Source organism: Phoca vitulina, unplaced genomic scaffold (assembly GCF_004348235.1).
Source record: "Phoca vitulina isolate PV1807 unplaced genomic scaffold, GSC_HSeal_1.0 scaffold26, whole genome shotgun sequence".
NCBI classification, from domain to species: domain Eukaryota; kingdom Metazoa; phylum Chordata; class Mammalia; order Carnivora; family Phocidae; genus Phoca; species Phoca vitulina.
The window spans coordinates 5772078-5799093 of record NW_022589729.1 but is presented as its reverse complement, the minus strand read 5'-3'; the positions used below and the strand labels follow the sequence as shown (position 1 = coordinate 5799093).

The 27016-nt window shown below is 37.1% G+C and overlaps 1 protein-coding gene across 3 annotated transcripts in view; it reads left to right on the top strand.

Annotated features, from left to right (window-relative positions):
• The window catches only part of MARK1 (microtubule affinity regulating kinase 1), a 69019-nt gene that overhangs the window by 5135 nt on the left and 36868 nt on the right, over window positions 1-27016 (top strand). For all 3 annotated transcript variants that reach the window (XM_032422494.1, XM_032422493.1, XM_032422492.1), the window contains exons 4-9: window positions 13459-13507; window positions 14593-14658; window positions 18316-18386; window positions 22862-22918; window positions 26547-26783; window positions 26871-26990. In XM_032422494.1, the coding sequence (XP_032278385.1) occupies window positions 13459-13507; window positions 14593-14658; window positions 18316-18386; window positions 22862-22918; window positions 26547-26783; window positions 26871-26990 (600 nt within the window). The remainder of the gene's footprint in view (window positions 1-13458; window positions 13508-14592; window positions 14659-18315; window positions 18387-22861; window positions 22919-26546; window positions 26784-26870; window positions 26991-27016) is intronic.

Genomic DNA, 27016 nt, shown 5'->3' with positions numbered 1-27016 from the left:
GCAGAAGAAGCTCTTTGGCAGGGTTCCTTAACAAATCTCTCTTTTGGACATATGTTGAAATACTAGTTACTGTACATATGCATGCTTTAAAGCATATTTCACTTTATTGTTCTTTTCACATGTGTGGGCCATTTGAAGGAAGAATCTTGACCAATTCTTTTGTGGGTTGGTGAAAATCTAAATGATAAGAGTTAACATTTTGTGAGCTGGGTTGTAGACTGCAAAAGTTGTCTTCGAATTAGTTTTTCCCTTCAAATTAGAGGATGTCTGAGTTGAAGGCATAAATTTGTGACCCTGCCTACAGTTGAGACAGCCCAGGAAGAGAATACAGAAAGAAAAGAAGACCAAGCTTTTTTTTTGGAGAGCATTTTTTTTGGAGAGTGTATATGGGGGCAGTAATTCTGCAAGGAATGATGCTGCCATGCGAATAAATAAGATTATACCTATGCCCAGTCACTCAATATTTCATTTGCCATGAAATTAGTGGTTAGCAACACACCTCTGATCTTGATTTGGCTTTGAAGGAAATATTGAAAACAGGTTATCATGAAATCATGGCTATTAAAAGATGTCTCTTTAGTGTACAGTGTGAAGAATTGGTGGGAAGTATATCTTTGAAACTGAAATATGATGGATTTTGAGGGAAAAGGTGTTCAAACAAGTTTCCTTTAAAAGGTGATACCAATAATGTTAATGTCTATCTAGAAATATGTTGAAGATAAGATAACCAGATTTTCTGAAAAAAAAAAGTTTCAAGTAGTCCACTGACCAAAAATTTGACTTTTCTAAACCTTGTTGGCCCTCTTTAGTTATTGGACAGAAGAGTCAATGATCTATCTTTGGGCATGTTTAACACACAAATGCTATATCCAAATATGAAAGATAACCTTCCCGAGCAAGCATATCCAAAGAGTATATTAAGAATTCATTTGCTATTATCCTTCCAATCGAAACTTCCGGTCTTCCAACTTTTCAGTGTGATAAGATTAGCAGTCTAGACTGGAACCTGTCTGAGAGCTGTACATAATCTTCAGGGAGAAAGATCTTTGTAAAGTAATCAATCTGAATGTCGCTGACACATCATCTGATGCTGGTTCCTTTCTCCAATCTATATGATCATGACTTAGGATTTTTTTTAATTCAGTAGAAATAAAAAATTAAAAAAAAACTTGAAATGGAAACTCTCTTATGGTTCAAGCTAAGTGCCATTGAGCCTGATACATGTGTTCATTAATTCTTAATCTAACAAGAATTTATTGAAAGAAGGTTGTATTTCTCCATATATTTTCTTCTGTTTTTTGGCTCCTCCTTTTGTGTTTCCTTTATGTAGAGTCATTGCCTTTTCTGTTGGCTTCGATGTTAGACCCCCACAAAGCTTGATCTTCTTTTCTTTCTGTATTCTCTTCCTGGGCTGTCTCAACTGTAGGCAGGGTCACAAATTTATGCCTTCAACTCAGGCATCCCCTAAATTTGCTTGTAATTTCTCAAAGATAGCCCAAACTTATATCCAAAACTGAACTCCTGATCTCTGCCCCCCTTGCTTAGTACCTAGCCCACCTGGTGCTCTTCCAGCATCCTCTCTCAGTGAATGACACTGTCCTCGAGTTGTGCAAGCCAGAAGCCCAGAAGAGCCCTTGACTCCTCACTCTTCCTTATTCCCACCCTCTAGTCTATGCTTGGGTTGTGCAGATTTTGTCTTACAAAGCTTTTGAGAACGTCTGCTTTTATCTTTTCCCATCATGACCACTCTAGACAAAGCTGCTGTTGTCTGTCCTGGGGACTGCCCCCTTAGCCTCCCAGCTGGCCTTTCTGCATCCACTTTGCATCCCTCTGCACCCATGCACACGCACACACACCCACACACACAGTTTAAAAAGTCATCAAGAATACAGAATACCTTCATTTAAACTTTGAGATGGCATTCCAATTTTGGTGGTCTGGAAATCACATTCATTAACAAGGTATACAAGGCCCCACCTTCCTCTTCCACCTCATGGCCCACCAGCTCCCCACAGCCTCTGCCCTGCCCCATCTCCTGCTCTTGCAGCTTCAGTACTGCACAGACACCAGGCCTTTGCAGCTCTTCACCCCACCCTCCGCCTAAGGCACACCACCCCCCTTCACTTCATTCATCCTTATTCATTCTTCCCATTTCAGCCTTAGAGTCATTTCTTCAGGGAAACCTTTGCTGTCCACAACAATGTTAAATCTCTCTGCCCTTCCTAAAATTAAGAGCTCATAACCAAGGATTATTCATAAAGAATTGCTTTAGTTTTTATTTGTTTTACTCTTGATAGTAGGTTTTTTTGGGGTGTTTTTTGTGTGTTTTGTTTGGTGTTTGTATTCAGTCTCTGACTCTTAAACACCTCTATTCTAATTGCTTGGCCTTTATTGGCTATAAAGCATATGTCTATTTCTATATTCTCAAGAAACTATGTAAGATTTACTGAAGTGTAGACGTGGAAGGATTTTCTCTTGGAAATGGGGTTGGCTAGAAATCTAAATCACCTTTGAGTCTTAGACTAAACCATCTGGCTGTTTTATTTTTTTTTTTTAAGATTGATTGATTGATTGATTTATTAGAGAGAGAGAGAGTGTGAGCACTGAGTGGGGAGCCTGATGTGGGGCTCTGTCCCAGGACCATGAGATCATGACCTGAGCCAAAACCAAGAGTTGGCCGCTTAACCAACTGCACCACCCAGGTGCCCCTCATCTGGCTATTTTAAAAGTCATATTGTCATTTTGTTATTTGAAGAGCCATACTCTTATTTTTTTCTAATTTGGGCAGCTTGTTGACATAGTAAACTGGCTTATTTATAATTTTTGGATGAGGACTTCAAAATGTCTTTCCCATTCTAAAAAAAGTTGCTTTCTTATGACATTTGTTAGACTAAACTGTTTCATTTCTATTTTTTTTTAAGAAATAAAATATCACAAATACAACTGAAGCCTTATGTGTTATTTCTGGGTTCTATTCCTGTATTTTCCTACCTGTAAATAACTACTATTCTGAATTTGATCTTTCTTATTCTCATTCACATTTAAAACATTTTTCACATATGTGTTTCTATATGTAAAATACTACATATTATTTATTTTTAAACCTCTTATCTTTGTACAACTCGCTTTTTTCAAGTAACATTGTCCTACAATTTTCGTCATGTTAGTCTTTATAGTCCAGTGCATTTATTTTCACTACTGTTACTGCCTACCATTGTGTGAGTATGCTGCAGTTTACCCATTTACTTATTAATAGATACACTACAGTTTGTGTATTTTTGTTGGTGGATATGTAGATTGTTCCTGGTGTTTTTGTGTTTCACTTTTTTTCCCTAGTTAGTTAGCTTTTCATTTTTGCTGTAAAAGCAGTGCTGCTGCAGTGATCATTATTGTGTATATCTTTTTTGTGAAGATGTATGAAAGGATGTATGTCTCCCAGCAGACTTATTAGGATGTATCTCTCCAAGCAGAATTGCTAGGTTGAAGGTCATGCATATCCTCAATTTTACTAAATAATGTCAAATTGCTCTTCTGAGTGGTTGCACCAGTTTACACTTCTGCTAACACCGTGTGAGATTTACTGCTGCTATACATTTTTGCCTGCACCTTATATTACCAGATTTCTTAATTTTTGTCAACCTTATGGATGCATTATGATATCTCATTTTAATTTCCATCATTTCTAACTCAAACTGTTTTCAAATTTGATCTATTTTATGTTTAATATCTTTTGTCTGAAATTACTTGATTCGCTATCTCAAGCAGTACATTTATTTAGCACCAGCTTGAGCTCGGAATTGTACAAGGCCTTGGGAAGGACTCAAGCAATATAAAATTGGTACCAGTTATAAGAAATAAGAATCTTACAATCTTGTAATCTGTCTAGATGAAACTTGGGAAAGTGGCCCAGCCTGTCATTTAAAAAGCATTTCCTTCTCTTAACTTTGCAACAGTTGACTTACAAGTTGTCAAGGTTGGGAAGCAGTACTGAACAACCATTTTATTTTTTTTAGTTAGAAATCATCTAATATATATTCATTTACTTGTATTCAGATCTCTTTTTTCCAACTACCATTTCATGGGAAGAACTTGAGAAATTTGCCTAAGTTGTTACACTACTAGCAATAACTTTATAAAATATGTGGTGTGTCCGTAAGATGTCTGAAGGCTGAAAAAAGAGTGAAGTGATGATCCTAGAAATTTAAAAGCTGAAAGTGTAATCTATAGGGTTCTGTTAATATAGGCATATCATATGTAAAATCCCTAAATGGATGGGCACCTCCGAGAGAGTCTAAACGAGGACCCAGCAGTCTCTAGGAGCTGAATGTCATTTGCAGGGTCAAGCAATGCCCACACCTCTCATTAATAGACTGGTAAATGGCTATCAAAGATACAGATGGGATTTTTATAAAGATTACAGGGAAGGCAAAGAAGGGGGCTCCTGCCCTCACCAAACCCAAATCAGAACAAAATACTGGAAAGGCCAAGAAGGCTATGTCGAAAGGCACAAGAATATCTGAATGTCACCCTCCTCCTACGAGCCCAGTTCCCCATGACCAGTGACAGCCTGGAAGAGCTCTCCCAATGGGAGCAAGCCTGACCACTCTGCCTTTGTCATGTTCCCCATGGCCACAAGTGTTTTCCATCTGCCTCAAGACCACAGAAGCAGTGAAGGAGTCCTGTGATCTTGAAGCCAAGGGCAACACGGTGAGCAGGTCCTGTGTAAGGAGGATGATGTGCATTTGACTGGCCCCTGACTATGGTGCTTTGGGTGTAAATAGAACGAGGATTGTCTAAGCCATGTCCACGTGGCTACGTCTAAATATAACAGATTTTCCCACTATCAAAAAAAGAGTAAGAATCAAAAGGAATAGAAGCGGTAGGAAGGAAGAGAACAGTTGAGAAGAGAAACGGAAAATGCTCATAAACGAGGCAAATACTGATAAACACTAATGGAGTTTGACTGACCATGACCTTAAGCCCTGACTAGAAGGACTGAATTGAAAAGTAAATATCTCTCTTGTTTACTCACTTCAGTTACCTGGAACAATGCCAAGAACCAAGAAGGCAACACTCCAGGCCTCTGAACAACTAACTAGAATAGCTGTCACGAAGTACAAACAGTAAAAGCCCTCCCTGCCTCGTAGTCAGAGAAAACCCACCTCAGGCCTTCACGTAGCACTCATTTCTCTAATTGGACACACAAGATTCGAACAAACTCTGGCCTTGATTTCAGCCCACAGCAAAGCTAAAACAGTAAGTTTGGAGAGTATTAGTGAATTCGGAGCATTCCTGCTAAGTTTAAGAATGCTAGAAACATCATGATGTCACAGTTTGTCACAGTTTGAAAACGAGCAAGAAAAAAATGAACTAAAAATTAGAATCCAAAACTCAAATAGTAGTGTGGGACTATTTAATATATATGTTTTCCTGGCTTGTACCTGACATAGGATACATAGAGTAATTGACTTTTTTTTAACAATAACTGTCCATCTCAAGGTAAACTTCTTAGCATGGTCTAAATTTTCAGCTCTCCTTCTCCCCTCAACCATCTCCACCTTTCCTAAGGAAGAGCAAGCACTGGGAAGATTGGCACCCTCGCTGATGACGGTCTGCTCTGGGCTAAGAGATCGCGTATATGTGGCTCCCTGTCTCTCTCTCTCTGTCTCTCTCTCTGCTTCCTTTGACTCGGGCAGCTGATGCAGAGGCTCTGTCATTAACTAGTCCTGTCCCTTTCCTGTATGCAGCCAGCTGGAATATTGCAGTTTAGGGGAGGGCTGAGGGGAGTTGTGAAGAGGAGGAGACATCTTAGACCTTTTACTAAAGCCATGGGCTACTATTCAGTTGGCCCCGATTCTCTGGATTTGTAGTGCTAATGACCCAAATCTAGCTGACAGTTGAAGTGTTTCTTTGGGAAGAAGGGTGATTGGTGGGTCAGGATACTGGCATTTCATTGTCCTAGGTCAGTGTGCCCCTTAAAACACACTAATCCCTTCTCCCAGCAGCAGCCGCTCTTCCTCTTTCCACAACCGCCTGTCAGTTTTAGTCTACACACACCCAACCCGCACAGGCGTGTTCATGCTTTTGCTTATTACAGTTTTTTCCTCACTCCTTGTCAGTGACTGCTGAAGGAGAGGAAACTAAGGATAGAACAATATATTGAAGACATCTCTGAGATGGCTATGTATTATTTTTTTCACTGGAATAAAACATTACTTTCTCATGAGAACTTTGGCCCTTCCTGACTGTTTCCCTGGTTTCACCTCCACATGGCTGTAGAGTGGCCTTCGATTTAGGTATACTTTTGTTAGGTGCCCCAATTTTCAGAAGATAATTTTTTTAAGGATTTTATTTATTTGAGAGAGAGAGAGCCAAGAAAGAGAGAGCAGGAGCAGGAGGGAGGGGCAGAGGGAGAAGGAGACTCCCCGCTGAGCGGAGCCCGACGCGGGACTCAATCCCAGGACCCTAAGATCATGACCCGAGCCGAAGGCAGACGCTTAACCCACTGAGCCACTCAGGCGCCCTCAGAAGATAATTTTAATCCTATCTCTAGCTCATCTCTGTTCTTGGTAGAACAGAATGGCTAAATTCTAGGTTCCAGTCAGGGACTGCATTCATAAATTCATTGCCACTCAAAAACCCAGCTTATGAAATAAACAACAAAAACCAGTATTTATGGAGAATTGTTTGAAGGATATGCAGCTAATCCTTTCCTTTAGATTACTGATTCTCAAACATGGAGCTGCCAGGAGACATCAGTATCTTTTCATTAGTTATAAGATATGTCTCAACCAGTTTGCTTCCAAAACTACCAAATTTGCCAGTAATTGCATAAAAATTAATGAGAATAAACTCAAGATTACCCATGTGACAATATTGTCTCCAGTCTTGCAATCTGATGAGTTTTCTTGAGGCAGAAGGGAAGGAAGAGGAGCTAGAACTAGAGCCGGTGTGGCCTGTCCATGCCACACTTCTTGGACTGCCTTCTGGAAGTGCCCGTGCCAGTGAGGAAGTATGTGGGAGCCCCTCTTCCACTGCAGTGAGGAGCTGTTAACTGAAGAAGTATGCTAATGGGAGGAATTATTAAAAATGATCTGGACATTTAACATTTAAATTGAACAACATACATAACCATTGACCAGTCTCTTCACATAAGGCCAAGGATCCCCCTCCTCTCCTAGTTTGGGTCTGTTGATTGGCATTCAGCTTCGTTTATCTTGCACATATGTCACCCATAAACTCACATTTGCTTCTATTTCCAGTTTTCTTTTCTTTTCTTTTCTTTTTTAATTAATAAAGGGAGAATTTAAAGACACCCAGGAACAATCTGAGAGCAGACCCCTAGAGTTTATTTTCATCTTTGACATTTATCTTGCCCACACTTAAGTGGACAGCAGCTTTTATCTAGTATTTACAGATTATTCAATTTGGCTTGTTTTGTTAAACAACAAACTTTAATTCATTGGTTTAAGTAATATTTAATTGCATTGGACAGACTTTAAGGCAACCACTAATGATCCCCACTTCTGGTGTTCACATCTTTGTATAATTCCTTTTCCTTGAATGTGAGCAGGACCTCTGACTTTTTTCTAACCAATACAATATGGAAAATGTGATGGGATTTCATTCCCACAATTACATTGTGTTATATAGGACTGTCTTGCTAACCAACTTGCCCTGGAGATTATCCTTGCTGGCTTGATAAAGTAAATGGCCATGTTGGAGAAGCCCGCTTGGCAAGGGCAAGGGAGCAGTCTCTAAGAGGTCAGGGTGGCCTCCACTCAAGAACCAGCAAGAAGCCGGAGTCCTCAGTCCTATCGCTGCAGCCTGGGTTAGCTTGGAAATGGATTCTTCCCCAGTTGGGCTCTGAGATGAGAGAGCAACACCTTGACGGAAGCTGGAGGACCCAATGAAGCCCTGCCCAGAATACGGATGCCCAGAAACCATGAGATGATACATGTGTGTTGTTATAATTGCTAGGATGTGGTAATTTCTTATTCAGCAGTAGAAAGCTAATATATTAGTTAAATTATCTGTTTGCAGTAACATCTATAGCTGACAAATAGGTTTGGGGCCTAGATAGCCTTTGGTAAGCATGCTGTTCAGCTTTGGGAGTGCCAGGGTACAGGGAGCACCACGGACTGTGAGCGTGGAGGGTGCTCAAGCGTTGCACGGGAGGTTGCAGAGGGCGTGTGGAGTAACGGTTGAGTAAGTGGAGCCCAGTTACAAGCTTATGTACTGCAGTGCTTGTGAGTTGTGATTTTATAGTCAAATACAACAACTTAACAGAGAAAATCTTAATAAGAAAGCAAGACCAAATGAAGCAAACAAAGGTCATTTACTTATGTGTAAGCGTAGGAGAGCCAGATTGGTATCGGGGACTTTTCTGTTAGAAATACACAATAACGATAATACTGATGAATTCAAGTGACAGTTACAGTAATGCTGCTCCTATTAATAACAAGTCTAGCCACTTTTAAAATCTGTATAATATAGCAAAACCAAAATAGAGACTATTTGTGTTTATTCTTTATAATACATTCTTTGGGTGTGGGGTGGAGGTTCAGAAGGAAAAAAATCAGTATTTAAAAAACATAAAGTTCAGTATCTAAAAATATATATATATATATATATACACCTTAGTTACAAATAAGTGTTTTTCCTTATAAAATGATTTTTTTTAATGTTTAGGTGGTTTATTTTATTATTAAATGCTTATAAAATGACTTCATGAAAGCCATGAGAAAATAAGAGGCTGCCATAGTATTTGACTTGTTTTTCTGGGGGGAAAGAAACTCTTTGGTTACAGTAAAACCCAGGATCATCAGATTTGTAGGTTGCGATTTTATATGTGAATTTTATCTACTCGTGTGAACTTTATCTGCTGATGTGCTGTAGTAAGAAAAAAAAAGTTGAAACCAGAATTACAAATTTTCTGAAAATCTGACCTACAGAGTGCTGCCCCTGCTATCAGCCAAGGGAGTCCCTGGGCAAAGGTGACCTCATGATAGGCCCCCTTACTTCCTCTTTCTCAGGGAGGTGAGGGTCTTATTTGGAGGAGGGTTCATCAGGTGAGCAGAGAGAGGAGGCCTGGTGGTGTCAGAAGCTAAGGTAGAAACCCTGAGTGTGTACTGAGGGGACTGCCCACCCAGAACACAGGAGATCCCACAGAGCTCCACCCCTGCTGTCAGTCCTCTGAAGTCCTGGTGGGGGGGATAGTCACCTGGATTCCAGGACCCCATGGGCACACTTCCTTCTGCTGACCTGAGCCACCCCACTCAGACCAAGGCCCTCCACCTCTCTGAGACCCACAAGGAAGAAGTGAGGGAGTGTGACTTCTGGCTCCCTCTGCCTAGGGCCTCCAGGGTTACTCATATGAATGACCCATTCTCTGATGTTGCAGAGGAATCTACAAGGTCTATGATGAACAATCCATGTTCGCTACTATCCACAGCCATCTGTTATTGTTGGAGATTGGAATGGGCTCAAATATTGGCTTGAAAAGACTCAGGAAAGCAAACAACTGATTAAAAACTGGTCAAATGATCTGAACAGACATCTCCTCAAAGAAAATCTGTAGGTGGCAAGTAAGCCTATGGAAAGATGGTCAACGCCATCTCTTATTAGGAGTTGCAGATTGAAACAACAATGAAATAACACTACACACCTATTGGAATGTGAAAATCCAAAACACTAACAACACCAAACACTGCTAAGGAGGTGGAGCAGCAAGGTCTCTCATTGCTGGTGGGAACACAAAATGGTAGCCCACTTGGAAGACAGTTTGGTAGTTTCTTACAAAACTCAACAACCATATAATCCAGCAGGATCCTCCTTGGTATTTACCCAAATGAGTTGAAAACTTATGTCCACACAAAAACCTACACACAGTTTATAGCAGCTTTATTCACAGTTGTCAAAACTTGGAAGTAATAAAGATGTGCTTCAATAGGTTAATGGATAAATAAACTGCTACATTGATATAATGAAATGTTATTCGGTGCTAAAAAGAAATACTCTATCAAGTCATGAAAAGACATGGAAGAACCTTAAACGTATATTACTAAGTGAAAGAAGTCAATCTGGAAAGGCCACATACTATATGATTCCAACCATATGATCTTCTCAGAAGCAAAAGTATGGAGAAAGTAAAAAGATTAGTGGTTGCCAGGGATTTATAGAGAGGGAAGGATAAATAGGTGAAGCACAGGGGATATTTAGGGCAGTGAAACTATTCTGTGTGATACTGTAATGGTAGATATTTGCCATTATACATTTGTCAAAACCCACAGAATTTACAGCACCAAGAATGAACCCTAATGTAAACTATAGACTTTGGGTGATAATGTATCAATATAGATTCATCAATTGTAACAAATGTACCACTGTGGTGTGGGATGTTGATGGTTGGGGAGGTTGTGCATGTATGGGGACGGGAGGTGCGTGCTAACTATACTTTCTGCTCAATTTTGTTGTGAAACTAAAACTGCCCTAAAAATAAATACCTACATTTTAGGTATAATATAGATATACATGTACACATACACACACACACACACTCACACTCACTCCTCATGCTGTATTCCTCACCTCCTCCTGGTCCGTGTACCTGAGTGAGGCAGTTGGGTCAATGGATACCTCTCTGAGACAGGTATTCAGTCTTGACAAGAGCCTGGTGGCAAACTAATAGCTACTTTTTAAAACCCGTTAGCCGTTTTAGGGAGGGAATGAATCCAAAACCCTATGGGGCCCCCCTCTGAGTAGAGATTGTTTCCCTTTGTCAGAAGCACCAGTCAGCAAAACCATCAGTAACAGAGACTTATAGCTCAGAGGGGCCATTAGGGCTGCGGGTCCCAAAGATGGAAAAGACCAAGCAGCGTAGGCATTCAATATTTCTTGAGTTCTAGGCCTTCAAGTACAGAACAGGGGTGGAGGGCAAATCCAGCAAGACCTAAGAAAGTTGAAGGTGTATATACACCACTATCAAAAAATTAAGCCTCTAGGTATTTAAGGAAACACGTCAAGAATATTCATTATAACACTGATTGCAATAGTGAAAGTATATAAATAAGTTAAGCATTCTCAATAGAACAGTATATAAACTGGTTTTTTTCTCATAATGGAACAGAGCAATTAAAGTAAATGGACCAGATCTATATACAACAGGGATAGAACAAAGAAACATTATGTTGAAGAAAAAATAAGTTTAGAGAAATAATTTCAGTATGACTCCATTTATATAAAGTTTGAAACACAAAAAAGTAATATTGCTATTTATATATACACGTATAGAAAATTATAAAAGTATGTAGCTTGTTACATACCAGCTTTAGGGCATTGGTTATATCTAGGGTGGGAGGGAGGAAAAAGAGGTGGGGATGAGTCTCTAGCTATGACTATAATGATCAATGTCTTAACAATATTTTATTAAATAAAAATATATTTTTTAAAGATTTTATTTATTTATTTGACGGAGAGAGACACAGTGAGAGAGGGAACACAATCAGGGGGAGTGGGAGAGGGAGAAGCAGGCTTCCCACCAAGCATGGAGCCCAGTGCGGGACTCAATCCCAGGACCCTGGGATCATGACCTGAGCTGAAGGCAGACGCTTAACGACTGAGCCACCCAGGTGCCCCTTAAATAAAATTATTAATTAAATATTCATGGGGCGCCTGGGCGGCTCAGTCGGTTGGTCATCTGAGTCTTGATATTGGCTCAGGTCATGATCTCAGGGTTGTGAGACTGAGCGCTGCATCAGGCTCTGCTCAGTGTGGAGTCTGCCTGAGATTCTTTCCCCCTCCTCCCTCTATTCCTCCCCCTGTTTGCGCGCACTCTCTCTCTATATATGTAATAAATAAAATCTTTAAATGTAAAAAATTTTTAAATTTTAAAAATAATTTTTCTTAAAAATAATAAAATCTTATGAAAATATGGCAGAATATTAGCATAAGTTGTTTATTTAATCTTGATGGTAGATACAGAGGTAGGTGCTATATTTATTTCTGTACTTTTTAACAAATTTGAAATATTTCATAATTCAAAAAGTGAATGAAGAACATTCATTCCAGGCAGAGGGGGAAAGCTTGTGCAAAGGCCCTGACTAGAGAGGAGTCTTAGCAAGTTCAACTGCGAAGGATGCTGGTTGGCTTGAGTGAAGTCCATCCAGGAGATATCCATCTAGATGTTATCTAGAGTGTCATGAGATAAGCATGGCAAGGTAAGCAAGATCTTGATTTTCAAGGCCTGGTAGCCCATGTTGAAGATTATGGATTTTGTGCTAATGGCACTGGGAAACCACCAGTGGATCTGAAATAGTGTAGTGCTGTGTGGATAAGGGACTGGAGGATGGGAGTACAGAAGAGGGAATGCTGAATGGATGTACAGAGACCTGTGGAATCCAGTGTTGCCAGTGGGGATGGATAGATTTGACAGATGTGAGATGAATTTTGGAGGTCGAGTCAATAGGTCTTGGTGATGGATCTGATGTGGAGATTTGGCGAAGGCATGTAGTTAAGGATGACTCCAAAGTTTCTGTAATAGCTGCTGGATGGATGTAGGGAGCTGGGGAAAGTCAGGCAAAGATCAAATGTGGTATGAGAAATCAAGTCTTGGGTTTGAATTCTTGTGAAAATATTGAGTAGATACTTGGATATAAAGGTTAGGATAAGAAGAGTGCTCTGGATGAGAGATCTAAATTTAGGAGACATGAGCAAATTGACATTTGAAGCCATGATGAATCACCCAGCAAGAGTGAACTAGGTGCTTGATTGTGAACTTAACATGTACTCAAAGACAACATAGAGAAAAAAAAAAATGCCAGGTCAGACTTGTAAAAAATGGGCCCGATACTGTAAAATAAAAGGAAAGGAATTTTTCACGTTCGTGTTTCAAAAAGTGACTTACTTTCAGTATGTTTTGGTTTTATATAAGGTGGTAAATATATTTTTATTGTCCTTTACTACTGTTATGCAAGTTTCCCTAAAAATGCTACTGAAAATAGTTTTGTTTCCTTTTCAAATTTTATTTAATGTAGGTTTACATCATTTAATCTTTCATAAAGTGTTCAACCAGTAGAGATGATTAAAGAATCAGGACCCCCCTCCCTGCCCCCAAAGAATGTTGGTTTGGGATAAAAATCATGTGAAGGATCATTTAGTTTCATTTCCACAGTATTTTTCTTTTATTCCCAGTAATGAAGAGTAGTCAAATAAAAATTTAAGTTTTATTGTATATGGTGTACACACACACACACACACACACACACAGAACCATCTGAATTCATCTTGTTAAAATTGTCCTGGAAATCAAGTGTCAGCAAAGTCAGAGTTGAACCTGAGGAACAAATCTCTTGTTTCTTTCTTAGCTCATTACCAGGATCTCCTAGTGTCTTGTAAGAAGATATATTTCTTCAAGTGAATGATTTTAACAGAAATATGTCTACCTGTTTTCTTTAACAGTTGTTTCGAGAAGTACGAATAATGAAGATATTGAATCATCCTAATATAGGTATGAAATTTACATATACAATTAATGATGAAGTATATTCTTCAATTTGAAGCTATCTGAAAAGATAGAATTTTAAGGATGTTCTTTATAAAAAGAGTGATAACCTGAGAAAGTGATACTTTTAGTAAAAATAGATTATAAAGAAGTTAACTGAAGGCTACAGATGGCTATCTACTACTTCGCTGTTTTATGCTCTCTACTAAAATAATATATATGACTTGGAGTTAACGCATACAAATATTTTTTGTATCTCCTTACTAAATTGTTCTAGAGATTGCATGCCATTTGAGATACTTATAAGAAATGAATTCCAGATAATTTGATAATATGCATTTGGATTTGACCATAGTTTATAGGCAAAATCACTAATTTGAATTTTTAAGAAAATAGAATTTATTTCAGTTTTAGTTAATTTATTCCCAGAAGTTCTGGTTTTTCCCTACATTTACAAATAAATATATTGACTACATATGTAGTCATTGGATTATAAGAAGTAAAAAGTAATTTTTCTTTTAATCTCATTTTCTTAACACTTGTTTCTTTCACACTTAAAAATCTTATGCTTACTAGAGATGTTAATGTGATTATTTGTGATGTATAATTTCAACTATGTACGTCTGATAACTTGGTGGTTTTTTAACCAGAAACTTTATAACACCACATATTACGGAATTTTTTTGTTTCTCTACCAAAGATTGTTTAACATTTTATGACAGGCTCATTATATAATACAGTCTCCTTTTAAGCTTTACTTAAAATTTTGTTATGCTGAGCTTGTTTTGTTATTTTAAGCTTTTCCTTTTTATTACATTATTCTCATTAGAAAAAGTAATGGTTTTTTTAATCCCAGAAACTTAACTCTTTTGACCCAGCAGTTGGTTACAAATCACTTTGTGGTAAGTAGTTTTCTTCCATAGTAGTAATAACCCTTGAGAGAATTTTTCAGTTTAAAATTATAATTAATAATTTTCAGTAAATACTCAGATTTTCCCCTGGCTTAGGGAAAATTTATACTTAAATTTTCTTAAAGCAGATCCAGTATGTGCTAACAATTACAGAATTATATCTCTGATTTCTTTTTTCAGTAAAATTGTTTGAAGTTATTGAAACAGAGAAGACCCTCTATTTAGTCATGGAGTACGCGAGTGGGGGTAAGGATGAGAGGGATGGAAAAGCTATCTTTGATGAGACATACAGAATTATCAACACCCGAAGTTTCAGTGTTTACTTTCAGGACCTATTGATCCTACATTTAAAAGTCAGATTTTTGGCTAAGTTAAAAGTTGCCTAGGGACATTTTTCTAAACTCTAAATTTGCATTGTTATCTATGAATGTTTTGATTCTCTTATCTAAGTATTATATTATTGTGATTAGAAGTGCTTGGCTATAAGGAAATTCTCAAATTCACAATGTATTTAATAAAGTTTATAGTAAAAGCATATTCTAGACCAGTTGTTTATTTCAGTGACTGTTTATATATGACAGATTCCCGATACGCATGCATTTTCAGGATAATCCATAAAATGTTTCAATTTAAACCAGTATTGATTTATACATGTTATAAGTTAGAAGACTGAGTTGACAGAGAAATAAGATGTATTTGTAGAATATAATACATACTTTTGACTGCATAGTGTCAAGAGTAGGAGTGATTTTTAAACACTGGTATATAATAGAAAATCATTTTCATCTTCTGCACTTTCCGTCAAACGAGAGGTACATCAGCTCAGAATCACTATTGTGTTAGGCACAGGACTTTCTTAGAAACACATTTAACATTTTTTGGAGATAAATCATTGAATAAGTAAAAAAAGAATGCTTGAAGGTTTTAAGCAATTGAATTAAGAAGTTAAGCAATTAAAAAGGAGGGAGGGCAGCTGCAATTATTTAAACCACTTTGGCTAATTAACTTTTTTGCTAATCAATAGAAAACCTTAGGGTTGAATTTAGTGTTGAGTCCTTTTAGCTAATAAAAGTGTATAGATTTTTATGGTAATTCAGATTTTATGTAACTTCGATAAAAAGGATTTATTTTAGTCTATTGTACCTAAACTGTGTATTTTTATACTATTTCTTAGGTTTCTAAAAATGTTTACTACAAATATCACATATATTTTAATAGCTTTTTCTGTTTTTAATGCAGATTGAAAGTTTTAGTAGGTTTGGTTTTTTGCAAAGCCTTTTCTCATCCTGAAAGTATTTTGATGGAGGTTTTTTGACTTAACCTGAAAACCTATGTCATCAAGGTTTATTATTACAGGATTTTTAAAAAGTATTAATACAGCCATGTGAATTTGCATAAAATATAGGTCTATAATAAAATTAGTGAACCTACAGTTACCACATAATGAACTATTTCTCTATTTTTCTATCCTTTAGTTAGATTTATATAATAATTTGTCAGCGTGGGAACCCTGGGGGTTATTTTTAGTTCAGTTAGACTCTTTTTTTTCCCTTTTACTGATCTAAAGTCTAGAGAAAAGGGCTAGACATGCTTTGATATGAGAAATTACAGACTTCTAAAAATTGGTGGACACTTCTGTTTTTATGAAGGTCCATCACAAGGCTCTGTTAATATGTATGCTGTTTAATGATAAATGGTAAGTACAGTCAACTCTCTATTGGTGCTAATGAAGGGGAGCAATGGCTGGAGAAGCAGAGAGCACACGGGGTCATCACTGCTCTCCTTCAGTGGCATAGTTAGGAGGGTACTGGGCGCAGTCTACAGGCGTGTATACTGGAATTCAGCCCAAACCAGGTGCTCTCTCGTTTGATTCTAACGCCTAGTGATAAGTTTTCTTTGAGTCTTGCCCATCAGTGATCCTTTAACAAAACCATCATGGTTCCGTGGTGGCAAATCTAGAATCATTTCCTTGCCTTTTTAATCTGTAAATAGCAAAGTAACTTTTATAATCAACACTTAATATTTTTCCTCTGAAATTTCTAGACATTTTAGGATTGACTCTGACATGGACAAAGAGTTGAGTCAAACAGCTGCCTCTTTGTCAGGAGTACTTAGATCATTTGATTCTGGTTCACTACGGGGCAAAAGATCTTTGGTGACTAGGTAGGCAGGGAACTCCTTTATGATTTTGAACCACATTTAATCCAAAAGAGTCTATTAAAAGTAGGTTGTTGGGGCTGCTCTGGAATGGTGTGTTGATTTCTTCTTTCATTCATGCAAACAATATTTATTAAATGTTTCTATGTACCAGATGTTATTCTGGGTGCTGGGAACACATGGGTGAGCAAAGACAAAGTCCTTGCCCTCAAGAAGATTACATTCTTTTGGGGAAGCAAATCATAAATAATATATAGTAAGTGAAGGACTAAGTCTTGTAAACATCTGGGGTGTGGACATTCTAGGCAGAACTTAAGAGCAGCCCATATTTTTGAACTCTTGCATATATCTTTCCCAGCCTAAACTCACATATCTGGAATTAACTACTGTGATGGGTCGACTAGAGCATCCATTCATTTCTGTTTTCATCATCCCATTCAGTCATTTAAGTATCTTGATATCATATGTTGTCTGACATTGTAGATGTATTAATTTCATCTGACGTACATCATTACATATTTGGTTTTTAATGTTTTACTTATATATTTATAGGATTGATATTGAATATATATATAATTTTTTGTATACTTAGATACAAATATATAATTTATTGAGTGCTTACTATATGCCAGTCACTGTGCTTAAGCACATGCATTACTTCATTTAATCCTTACAACAGCCATGTGAGATAGGCACTGGATGGAAACTGGGTCTTAATAAAGTTAAGAAATCTTCGTAATGTCTCCCAGTAGCTACTTGGGGCTAAACCAGGATTCATATCAAAATCGGCCTGATTCTAAAGCCTGAGTTTTTAACCACTTTGCTGTATTTACAAGAACTCTTTAAGCCATTTTGTGAGTTTTTAATATACATGTATATCTATATGGTGTAAATTATAAGGATGTAAAAAATAAATTTCTCCCTTATGCTGAGATATTTTATTTTTAATATTGTAACTAAATATTGTTTTTTTTTACTAGTATTGACCAGAGAAAAATGAAAAAACTTCCAGACATGTAAAGTAATGGATCTAATAAGAACTTTCTATAGTTTCTAGTTTAAATTATTTCAGCAAGTATGTATTGTCTATCCACTTTGTGTTCTGTCATGGGGATAGGGCAGATATGATAATTGAAGCTCATTTGTAGTAATGGGAGATGCACACAGGATGAGTTAATTCTGTATAAGTACTTAAGTACCAAAATAGATGAAATGAGTATAGTGAGAATAGCATAGTTAGAGTATAGGAAGGAAGTGGTTGAAATCAATGTGAATGGAAGTAGTGAGAAAAAATTTGATCAAGACTCCATGACAGTAGAATTTAAGAGAGAGAGATCCAACGTAATACGACTTTTGTTACTTTGTCTGACATGTAGTTTCCAAATACAAAGCCAAATGTAATTTTTGATTGCTCGCACAGTGGCTTCCCTTTATTAGAATGGATAATAAAGAGTTGACTGTATTATTGTGTAATACTTGAAATCAGAAAGCAAATTTTCTTGGTTATGTTTTTATGATTTATTTTTTAAAAGAGTTTTGCTAAATCATAAGCTGCTACAGATACTCAATTCTATGTGTAGTTTTCCCTTTTTTCTCTTCATGTAATAGTTTGTGATTTACGTAAAACTACCAGAAAATTGTGGGCCAAAAGCTTCTCTAAAAACAAGGCAAAAACTTGACACTGCTTATATTGTTAACTGAAAAATCTATGTATATTTTACTGCCTGCTTTACCTTTCTGATTCAGGTGAAGTATTTGATTACTTAGTTGCCCATGGAAGAATGAAAGAAAAAGAGGCCCGTGCAAAATTTAGGCAGGTATGGAAAGTAGTTTTTTAACTTTGTTTTGCTAATGTTTTTAGTGATATACAATGGACAGTATCACAAACTGGACTTCAGAGTACATGGTATTTTAAAAAGAAAAATTCCTGCTTTCTTATATGTTTTAAGAATGGGAAACTGAAAAAGAAATTTGTTCTTCCCGAATTTAAATTTAAGATAGTTGCATATGGTCATTTTTAGATGATCATAAATAGTGAAATGTTTTTAGGTGAGTCTCATTAATTCATTGATAGTTTTGGAAATACAGACTAGATTAAGAAAGAAAAGAAATACTTAATCCTTTACCCAATAATTATTATCAAGAATTATTAGCTTTATGTATTCAGTATATATGCGTAGTGCTTAAAGACATTGTATTTTCTTTTGTCATTAAAGATGTCTTGGTATTAGAACTCATATCTTTGTAGATTTAAAGATTGTGGTCAGTTTTATTTAGTCAAGTAGGCAAGAAACCTTACAAATGTGGTAGAAGAATATGGTAAGATGTGTATATTTCCGGTTCAAATTGAACATGACTTGTTCTAGAAACTATAAAATAAGAAAAAGTAATTTAAGTTCCTCTAGGATTTTACTTCTAATTTTTAGGAATGAAGTGATTAAAATTAACATACTTTACAAATTACTATAGAAATGACAAATATGGAATTGTAAATTGTTCATAAAATTTAATGAAGTGAAATTTCAGCAAGCAACTTGCTATAGCCCGAAGTTTACCTTAGTGAATTTAAAATATTTCATTTAAAAATAGCTCAGTACTTCTGTAAGAATGGGTACTGATTCTCTAGTTAAAGGGGTCTTGTGATCAATAAGTTTGGGAAACACTGAATATGGATATAGGGTTACATATATATTAACATGTAAACAATTAGAAAAAGTTGAAAGTTCTGGAGGAGAGGGGGAAAAAAAAAATCTGTTTCACCTTTTTTTAACATAATATTCTCCAAACTGATCACGAAGTGAATTTGTTTGATAAAACTCTGTTGTTGATATCTCACAGAGTTACTGCTTTTTGGAACATAATTTGTGAAATGCTTTATACCAAAGATAGGCATAGCCCTTTGATTCAGGATAGCTTCCTAGAAATATTCATCCTAAAATATCTGAAATCTGAAGACAACCGGTAATGAGGACAGGACCTTGAAGACCTGAGTGGGGTTCAGCCACTTACTGCTCAGTCCTCTCTGGTCCCGGGATGGAGGCTCACCTTGAGCGAGGCCCTGGTCATCCCCTTCAATGTCATTGTTCCCTCAGTATCAGTCAAGCAGTCATAGTTAGTAGCCGACCACGAAAATTACACTTGACGTTAAGTATTTCCACTGGGATCTTAATATGTGTTGTATAGACTGGTACTACTGTGGTTCTTTGTAGTCACCTGGCTGTATTTATTTACTGAAATCATACTGTGTGGAAATAACTGTGTTGGGTACTCTGTGGAATCGGAGAAGAGACAGTGCCTGCTATTACGGAGAACTTGCCCATCTTTCCCGAGGGCTGGAACACAGACATTTTCATAAAGACCCAAATGATTACGAATTGGCTCTTTTTAAAAATAAAGTCTGAATTATTTTTCGAAACACTCTCCATGTTGCAGAGGTCGAGTGTCAAATGCTATTTATAAATAAATAAATATTAAAGTTATTTACTATCTGTATGTCTTTCTTCAGAATTAAAAAGGTAACTAACTCATCTTTTTAAAAACCAGGGATACAGGCATACACAATTTAGTAGTCATTTGACAAAGGGTTATATTTGTTTTTAAATTTGCTTTTGAGGTGCCTATTTTTCTTTATAAATTTAATTAAGATGATAAATGTACACTTTTATTTTTTGCTCTGTATCACGAAGTTATTTTTTTTTTTAATTTTAACACCTTAGGAATGTACTGTGTTAGCAAGTATATACACACATACGTGCTTTACTTTGCTATTGGCTACAGCCAGAGACAATTCAAGAGCACTTCAGTAGCCATGGACCATGCAGTGTCTCTGCATTCCTGAAGTTTTGAGGACCTGAAAGAAAATTACAGTATTGATTCAACTCTTCCAGTAGCAAGGCTACTACCTAAAGCTTGGAATTCCTGACTCAATTATAAATTAATTGCAAAGCAACCCAACATTTGCGCCTCATGGCAAAACACAGGTCTGAATTTAGGGTCAGTGCAGGGTTGATTGTAAATCATGTTTTCAAGATCCATAAAAGAACAATCATAAGGAAGTTCCTACCTCCTACTTAATGAGGTACAGAATGTTTTGGGATGGGAGGATCTGGCCATAGAATAATGCAGTAAAATTTAGGCTTGTGCATGGGGATTCTTGCAGTGAATCAAATAGAAGGCAGAAATTGTACCCTGCTGGATAAGTTTAGTAATATTATAAGCCACCACGTTAACTGACAGAAGTCAGAGGTCATAGAGTTTGGGGAGAATGAAATGCTTAATACAGAGCATTCTCTTAATTATCTTTCCATTCTTAAGGTTTTAAGGCTCAGGAGATTTTTATTCCGGAAACACCTGTAGAACTGCTTTCATGGAGACCATTCTGTCTCATGTTAAAATGCATGTTTGGTAACCACATCATTTATCTATAACATGCCTTCTTCACTGTTACAAAGTGACTTTAAAACCACTATTACTAAAAATAGCCTTGTAGGATATTCATTAAGATGTATTAATATTTACATGTAAGTGTGTATATCTCTTGGCCAATAAATGTGTTTTAATGGAAATGGGATATTAGAATTTTAAAGCATATTGCTTAAGAAGACTAATACAAATATTCGTTATAAGATTCCGCTGTTTGGGGGGATTTGCACTTCAAATTGATCATAATCATTCACAGCTGCTCTGCTTAAAAACATCTAGTGGTTCTGTAGTACCTGCTTAGTTTGGAATTCAGAGACTTACCCACCTATCAACGTTTATTCCCACTATTGCCATTTTCCCACCTACTTTTCAAATACATTGTGTTGCCTCAACCTCAGTGCCTTTCACCACCTTACCCCTTCCTCCCTATCACCAGATCGCCACATCTTGAAGTGTTACTGTCATTTGGGATGGCTTAGATCAAATATCCTGTACTCCAGACAGCATTTCTAACTGAAATTATTCTTTATTTGATATGATTCCCCTCCCTTCTTTGTACCTCTGCTCCTATGATTCTGCCTTGTACTGTGGTTGCTCATACATGTTCTATACATGTTTTCTCCTAATCAGACTTTCAGCTCCTAAGGGCAGGGTCCGTGTAGTGTTCATTTTGTGTTCCCCTAGCAACCAGCACATTTTCTTGCACATAGCAGGTACTCAATAAACTGACTTTTGAATCAAAATGAACTTAATTGAATTACATATTACTCATTGTGTGTTGATTTTGTTTTGAATTCATGTTTCTGTCTGAACCATTTTAATATACGTTAGAATAATGTTGTCCTGAGCTATCAATCTCACTTCTACTTTGAAGGTTTTTTTTTAACCCATATTTCTACTAGCATGGCCATACTTAACATCATCCTTAGGCTTTTAAAAATCTCATTTCTATCTCCATTTGTAAATGCCTAACCAATTTTCAGCATTCATGTTGTTTCCATTTAACTGAATCCATAGGATTGAATGTTCTGCTGTGCATTAAAATGGCCGTCCTCCTGTAAATCAGCTATAACTACATGTACAAAATAGTTCTTACCTTGACTGCTATCTGATTCTTTCCATTTTTCTATTTTATGTAGTAAACAACTATCAAAGAAATGTTTATAACTTATTTCTCACCTGTATCTTGGCTCTTACCGTTGGGTTCCACCTTGTTCAGTCTTTGTCCCCGAAGAGCCTATGTAATGGTTTAAAATTACGATTGCATACAAAATCTAGTTAGGGGTAGAATACTTTGCCCGACTGACTTAATAACAAGTTTAGGATTAAACTTCATTTTTCCCTTTTTTTTGATAATTGGGTTTCATCTTAAGGCTGAACAATTTTCCCATTTCTTTATATATGAACAAAGACAGGACAATGCCAAATACCCCATTGATAAGTTCTTAGTAAATTGGCCTTGCTTAAAAAACATGCCTTGAACACATTTGATAATAATTCCTAAAATAGACTGGTTCATGTGTTCCAAAGCTCTTATCCCAACATTGGAATAAGCCATTCGATCAGAACTGCAAACTCTACACACTTGATCATGTCAATAGAGAAATGTAACTGCCCACAGAAATCTTCATGGACTCTGACAAAGAAATATTTTAACAAGAGAATGCTTCTTGTCTACACTGTCCACATTTAAAAGCGAACTTTTCCTCATTTTAACTTTATTCAGAACTGAAGGAACAGGAAAATTATTAAATACTGCTGTGAAATCTAAGTTGGTAATTTATCTCAATTGGAGGTTGTCATTGGGGGGAAATTGCAGTGTTTTTACCATAAAATAATTATGCATCTTTTATCCAAATATTTATTGTAGATTGTATCTGCTGTACAGTATTGCCATCAAAAGTGCATTGTTCACCGTGATCTTAAGGTAAGCCGCTGATTTTATAACAAAAAGTCTTAATCATGAACAGATGTTTTGTAGTATTGAAGCCATCTCTGTGGTTGCTGAATTGTGCCAGGCTCTCCAAGGAAGGAGTTTTTACTTAATCCTCATGGCAACATCATGAAAAGCAGTATTTTCACTGAGAAAAAGAAGAAAATAGGAATGAGAAGTTATCTCGCTTTAAAGACTAGAGGATTTGATTCACCATTAATAAGCTTGTTTTAATAGATAAACGTGGAACTTTGTCCACTACTATAAATGCCCGAGATCCCATTCAGTTGGAAGCAAGGTATGGCACGGGGCCAGGTCTGCCTGCTGCGGGTGCCCGCATTCATTCTCGGCACTAAAGCTCACAGAAACGGGAAATGTCTTAACATGTTTTTGTGAACATCAAATGCATGTGATGAGTATAAACTAGCATACTTTGGAATAAGAAATTGAGACAGTCAGGAACGGTTTGTGGCAGTGAACATGGGAGCACAGGTATCTCTTCAAGGTACTCTTTCATTTCCTCTGGGTGTATACCCAGAAGAAGGATTGCTGGATCGTATAGCAGTTCTCCTTTTAGTTTTTCGAGGAACCTCCATCCTGTTTCCCATAATGGCTCTACCAATTTATATTCCTACCAGCTGTCCTGGGGTTCCCATTTGTTTTGCTGGCTTGTTATCTTTTATAGTTTGATGGTAGCCATCCTAATAGGTGGAAGGTGTTATCTCATTGTGGTTGTGATCTACACTTCCCTGATGGTCAGTGATGTTGAGGACCTTTTCATATACCTATTGACCATGTGTATGTCATCTTTGGAAAAATGTCTGTTTAGGGATTTTTGCTCATTTTTTAATTGTGGTATTTGGGGGGTTTTTTTGCTACTGAGTTGTATGAGTTCCTTATATATTTTGGATATTAATCCTTTATTAGATGTAGAGTTTGCAAATATTTTCTCCCAATCCACAGGTTACCTTCTTGTTGATGCTTTCCTTTGCTATGCAGAAGCTTTTTAGTATTAAATGAAGTTTCATTTATTTTTGCTTTGGCTGCCTGAGCTTTTAGTGTCATACTCAAAAAGTTAATAATACTGCACTGAATACTGGGAAATTTGCTTAGGAGAGTAGATTTATTTATATGAATGTGCTCTTAACCACACACATAAAAGTTATAACTAAGTGAGGAGGTGATATGTTAATTAGCTTGGCTGTTGTATTCATTTCACTGTGCATATAAAATCATTGTGTTGTACACCTTAAGTATATATACCATTTTTATTTAAAAATATTAAATAGGAGCTCCTGGGCGGCTCAGTTGGTTGAGTGTCCGACTCTTGATTTTGGCTCAGGTCATGATCTCAGGTTGTGAGATCCAGCCCCACGTGGGGCTTCCTGCTCAGCGGGGAGTCTGCCTAACGATTCTCTCTTCCTCTCCCTCTCCCCTCCCCCTGCTTGCACACTCTCTCTCACTCTCTCTCTCAATAAATAAATAAATTTTAAAAAGAAAGAAATGGTATGGCCAAATAGGTAGCTTTTTTTTTTTTTTCATTTATGAAAGTAGAAAATCCTGGAACTAAAATATTTGTCTTTTTTTCCTTTTTCTCTCCTCCTCCAAAGTTAACTTTCATCGTTCCTTACATAGGAATCTTTTTTTTTTTTTTTTTTTTTTTTTACTTTTCTCCCCATGACCTCTGTCAGTTACTAGCACTGGTTTGTATTATACTTAAAAATACCGTCTTAAGGGGCACCTGGGTGGCTCAGTCAGCTAAGCGTCTGACTCTTGATCTCAGCTCAGGTCTTGATCTCAGGGTCGTGAGTTCAAGCCCCACTGGGCTCCACACTGGGCATGGAGCTTACTTTTAAAAAAAAAATTGTCTTAAGCAGTTGTCAGAAGTCTAAATCCTGTATTTTGGCTCTGTTTTTCTGAGCTTGCAGATTTTCTACTGCTCCAAAATTTTTTATTTCTTAGTTTCCTCCAATAACTATTTTAAGGAGAAATCACTTCCACAGAGAAAGAGAAAGTGGAGGACTATTCCCCTGGCTGTGTGTTTGACACCCAGCCTATCATCTCATTTCTTACGTGAGCAGAAATCCAAAAAAAAAAAAAAGATCATGGTCAACACCCTGAGGTTCCCTCCAGTCTGGGGGATGGGGTTTCCCATGTGCTCCTGGAGCAGACCTCAGAGTCCCTTGAGCTTGTGAGGCAGCCATCCAGACCTCTTCACAGAAACTAGGAAAGTCCAGCTTGCTCGCACATGGCCTCAGAAATTTACAACGACCAGGCCCTTACATCAGAACATCAAAATAACCTGGCTTTGTCACCCAGCCCATTAATGTTAGGATTTAAGATAAATCTTCCAAATTTATGTGCTGTTACAATATTAATGTCATACACGACACATATCCATTTTTCAAAACAGATATCCCAAACTAGCATACCTTAAAAAAGGAAAAGGAGGATGAGGGAGGGAAGGAGCTGCATGGTGGGCAGAGTGCCTGGCTCTCCAGCCATATAGAGAACTCTGGTTTTCGTTGTAGCCAAATTTTGCTCCTTTCTGTAACCCCATAAGACACATCTACAAAATAATATATAATTTCCTTAGTCCATCAGTTATAAAAGAGTTTGAAACAAAACAAAAAAAGCAAAGCCTTTATTGAATTGCTTGTATTTACAAAAGGCAAATTTAAAACTTTTTTTTTTTTTTTAATGATTCTGATTTAGGATTTTGGAAAACCAGCGTCTGAAAATATATTGGGTGGAAATCACTGCTTTCTACCAAAATATACCTCCAGAAGAGAATTTAGTTTTAGGACAACAAAAGGAAACTTAAACAAGGTCTAGTGGAGGTTGTATTGTATTGTTTTGTTTTACTAAAAGAACAGAACTTTGCTGAGGAAGCATTCTATAAGAGAAGACAAAGGATTGAATTCAGTAGTCACAGAACCCCTTGGCTGGCAGTTATTTTAAGTATACTCTCGAGCTTTGCATTAACCAACAATGCTCTATTAAAATAGAGCACTTTTGAGTAAACTTGTTGGTTTAAGCCCAAGAAGCGTTAGTGTTATGTCAACTTACGTTTTTTAAAATAGGTCATATTAAGGTACAGTCCCAAGATGTTTCTTACCATGAAGAAAAAAAATGGGCTTAAAATAATGTGTGGAAGAAAAAGTGTTTTAAGTAACTTTTCTCAAATAGTTGCAGATACACCTATAAATGAGAGCTTCCCTTTTATAGTGTTAAAATTTAGTCTTATATAAACGTGATTCTGAACAGTTAGGCATTGAAGCACCATGCTGGGCTTCTAAATTTGATATTATACTTAAAAATGAGAAGCAAGAGGGGTACCTGGGTGGCTCAGTTGGTTAGGCATCTGACTGTTGATTTCGGCTCAGGTCATGATCTCAGGGTCATGGGATCGAGCCCTGCGTGGGGTTCCGTGCTGGGTGCAGCACCTGCTCCCTCTACCCCCTCCCCCCGGGCTGCACATGCGTGCTTGCTCTCTCTCTTAAAAAAAAAAAAAAAAAGAGAGAGAGAAGCAAGAACTATATGTTGAGATCTGAAATAGTTGTAATAAATATTTTGTTTTATGTAGGCATTTACATTATCCTCTCTATTATTTTCCTCTTAGGCTGAAAACCTTCTCCTTGATGCTGATATGAATATTAAAATTGCTGACTTTGGTTTTAGTAATGAATTTACAGTCGGGAACAAATTGGACACATTTTGTGGAAGCCCGCCCTATGCTGCCCCTGAGCTTTTCCAAGGAAAGAAGTATGACGGGCCTGAGGTGGATGTGTGGAGTCTCGGCGTCATTCTCTATACACTAGTCAGTGGCTCCTTGCCTTTTGATGGCCAGAACTTGAAGGTATCCGGGAGGTTCGGTGCTGGTGTTTTATAGCCAAGCGTGATAATTTCAGTGACGAGTTATGAGTGCTTCCTTTGCCTTTTTAAGGAACTACGGGAGCGAGTCTTACGAGGGAAGTACCGTATCCCCTTCTATATGTCCACTGACTGTGAAAATCTTCTGAAGAAATTATTGGTGCTGAATCCAATAAAGAGAGGCAGCTTAGAAGTAAGTAATTTTTTGTACTCCAGATT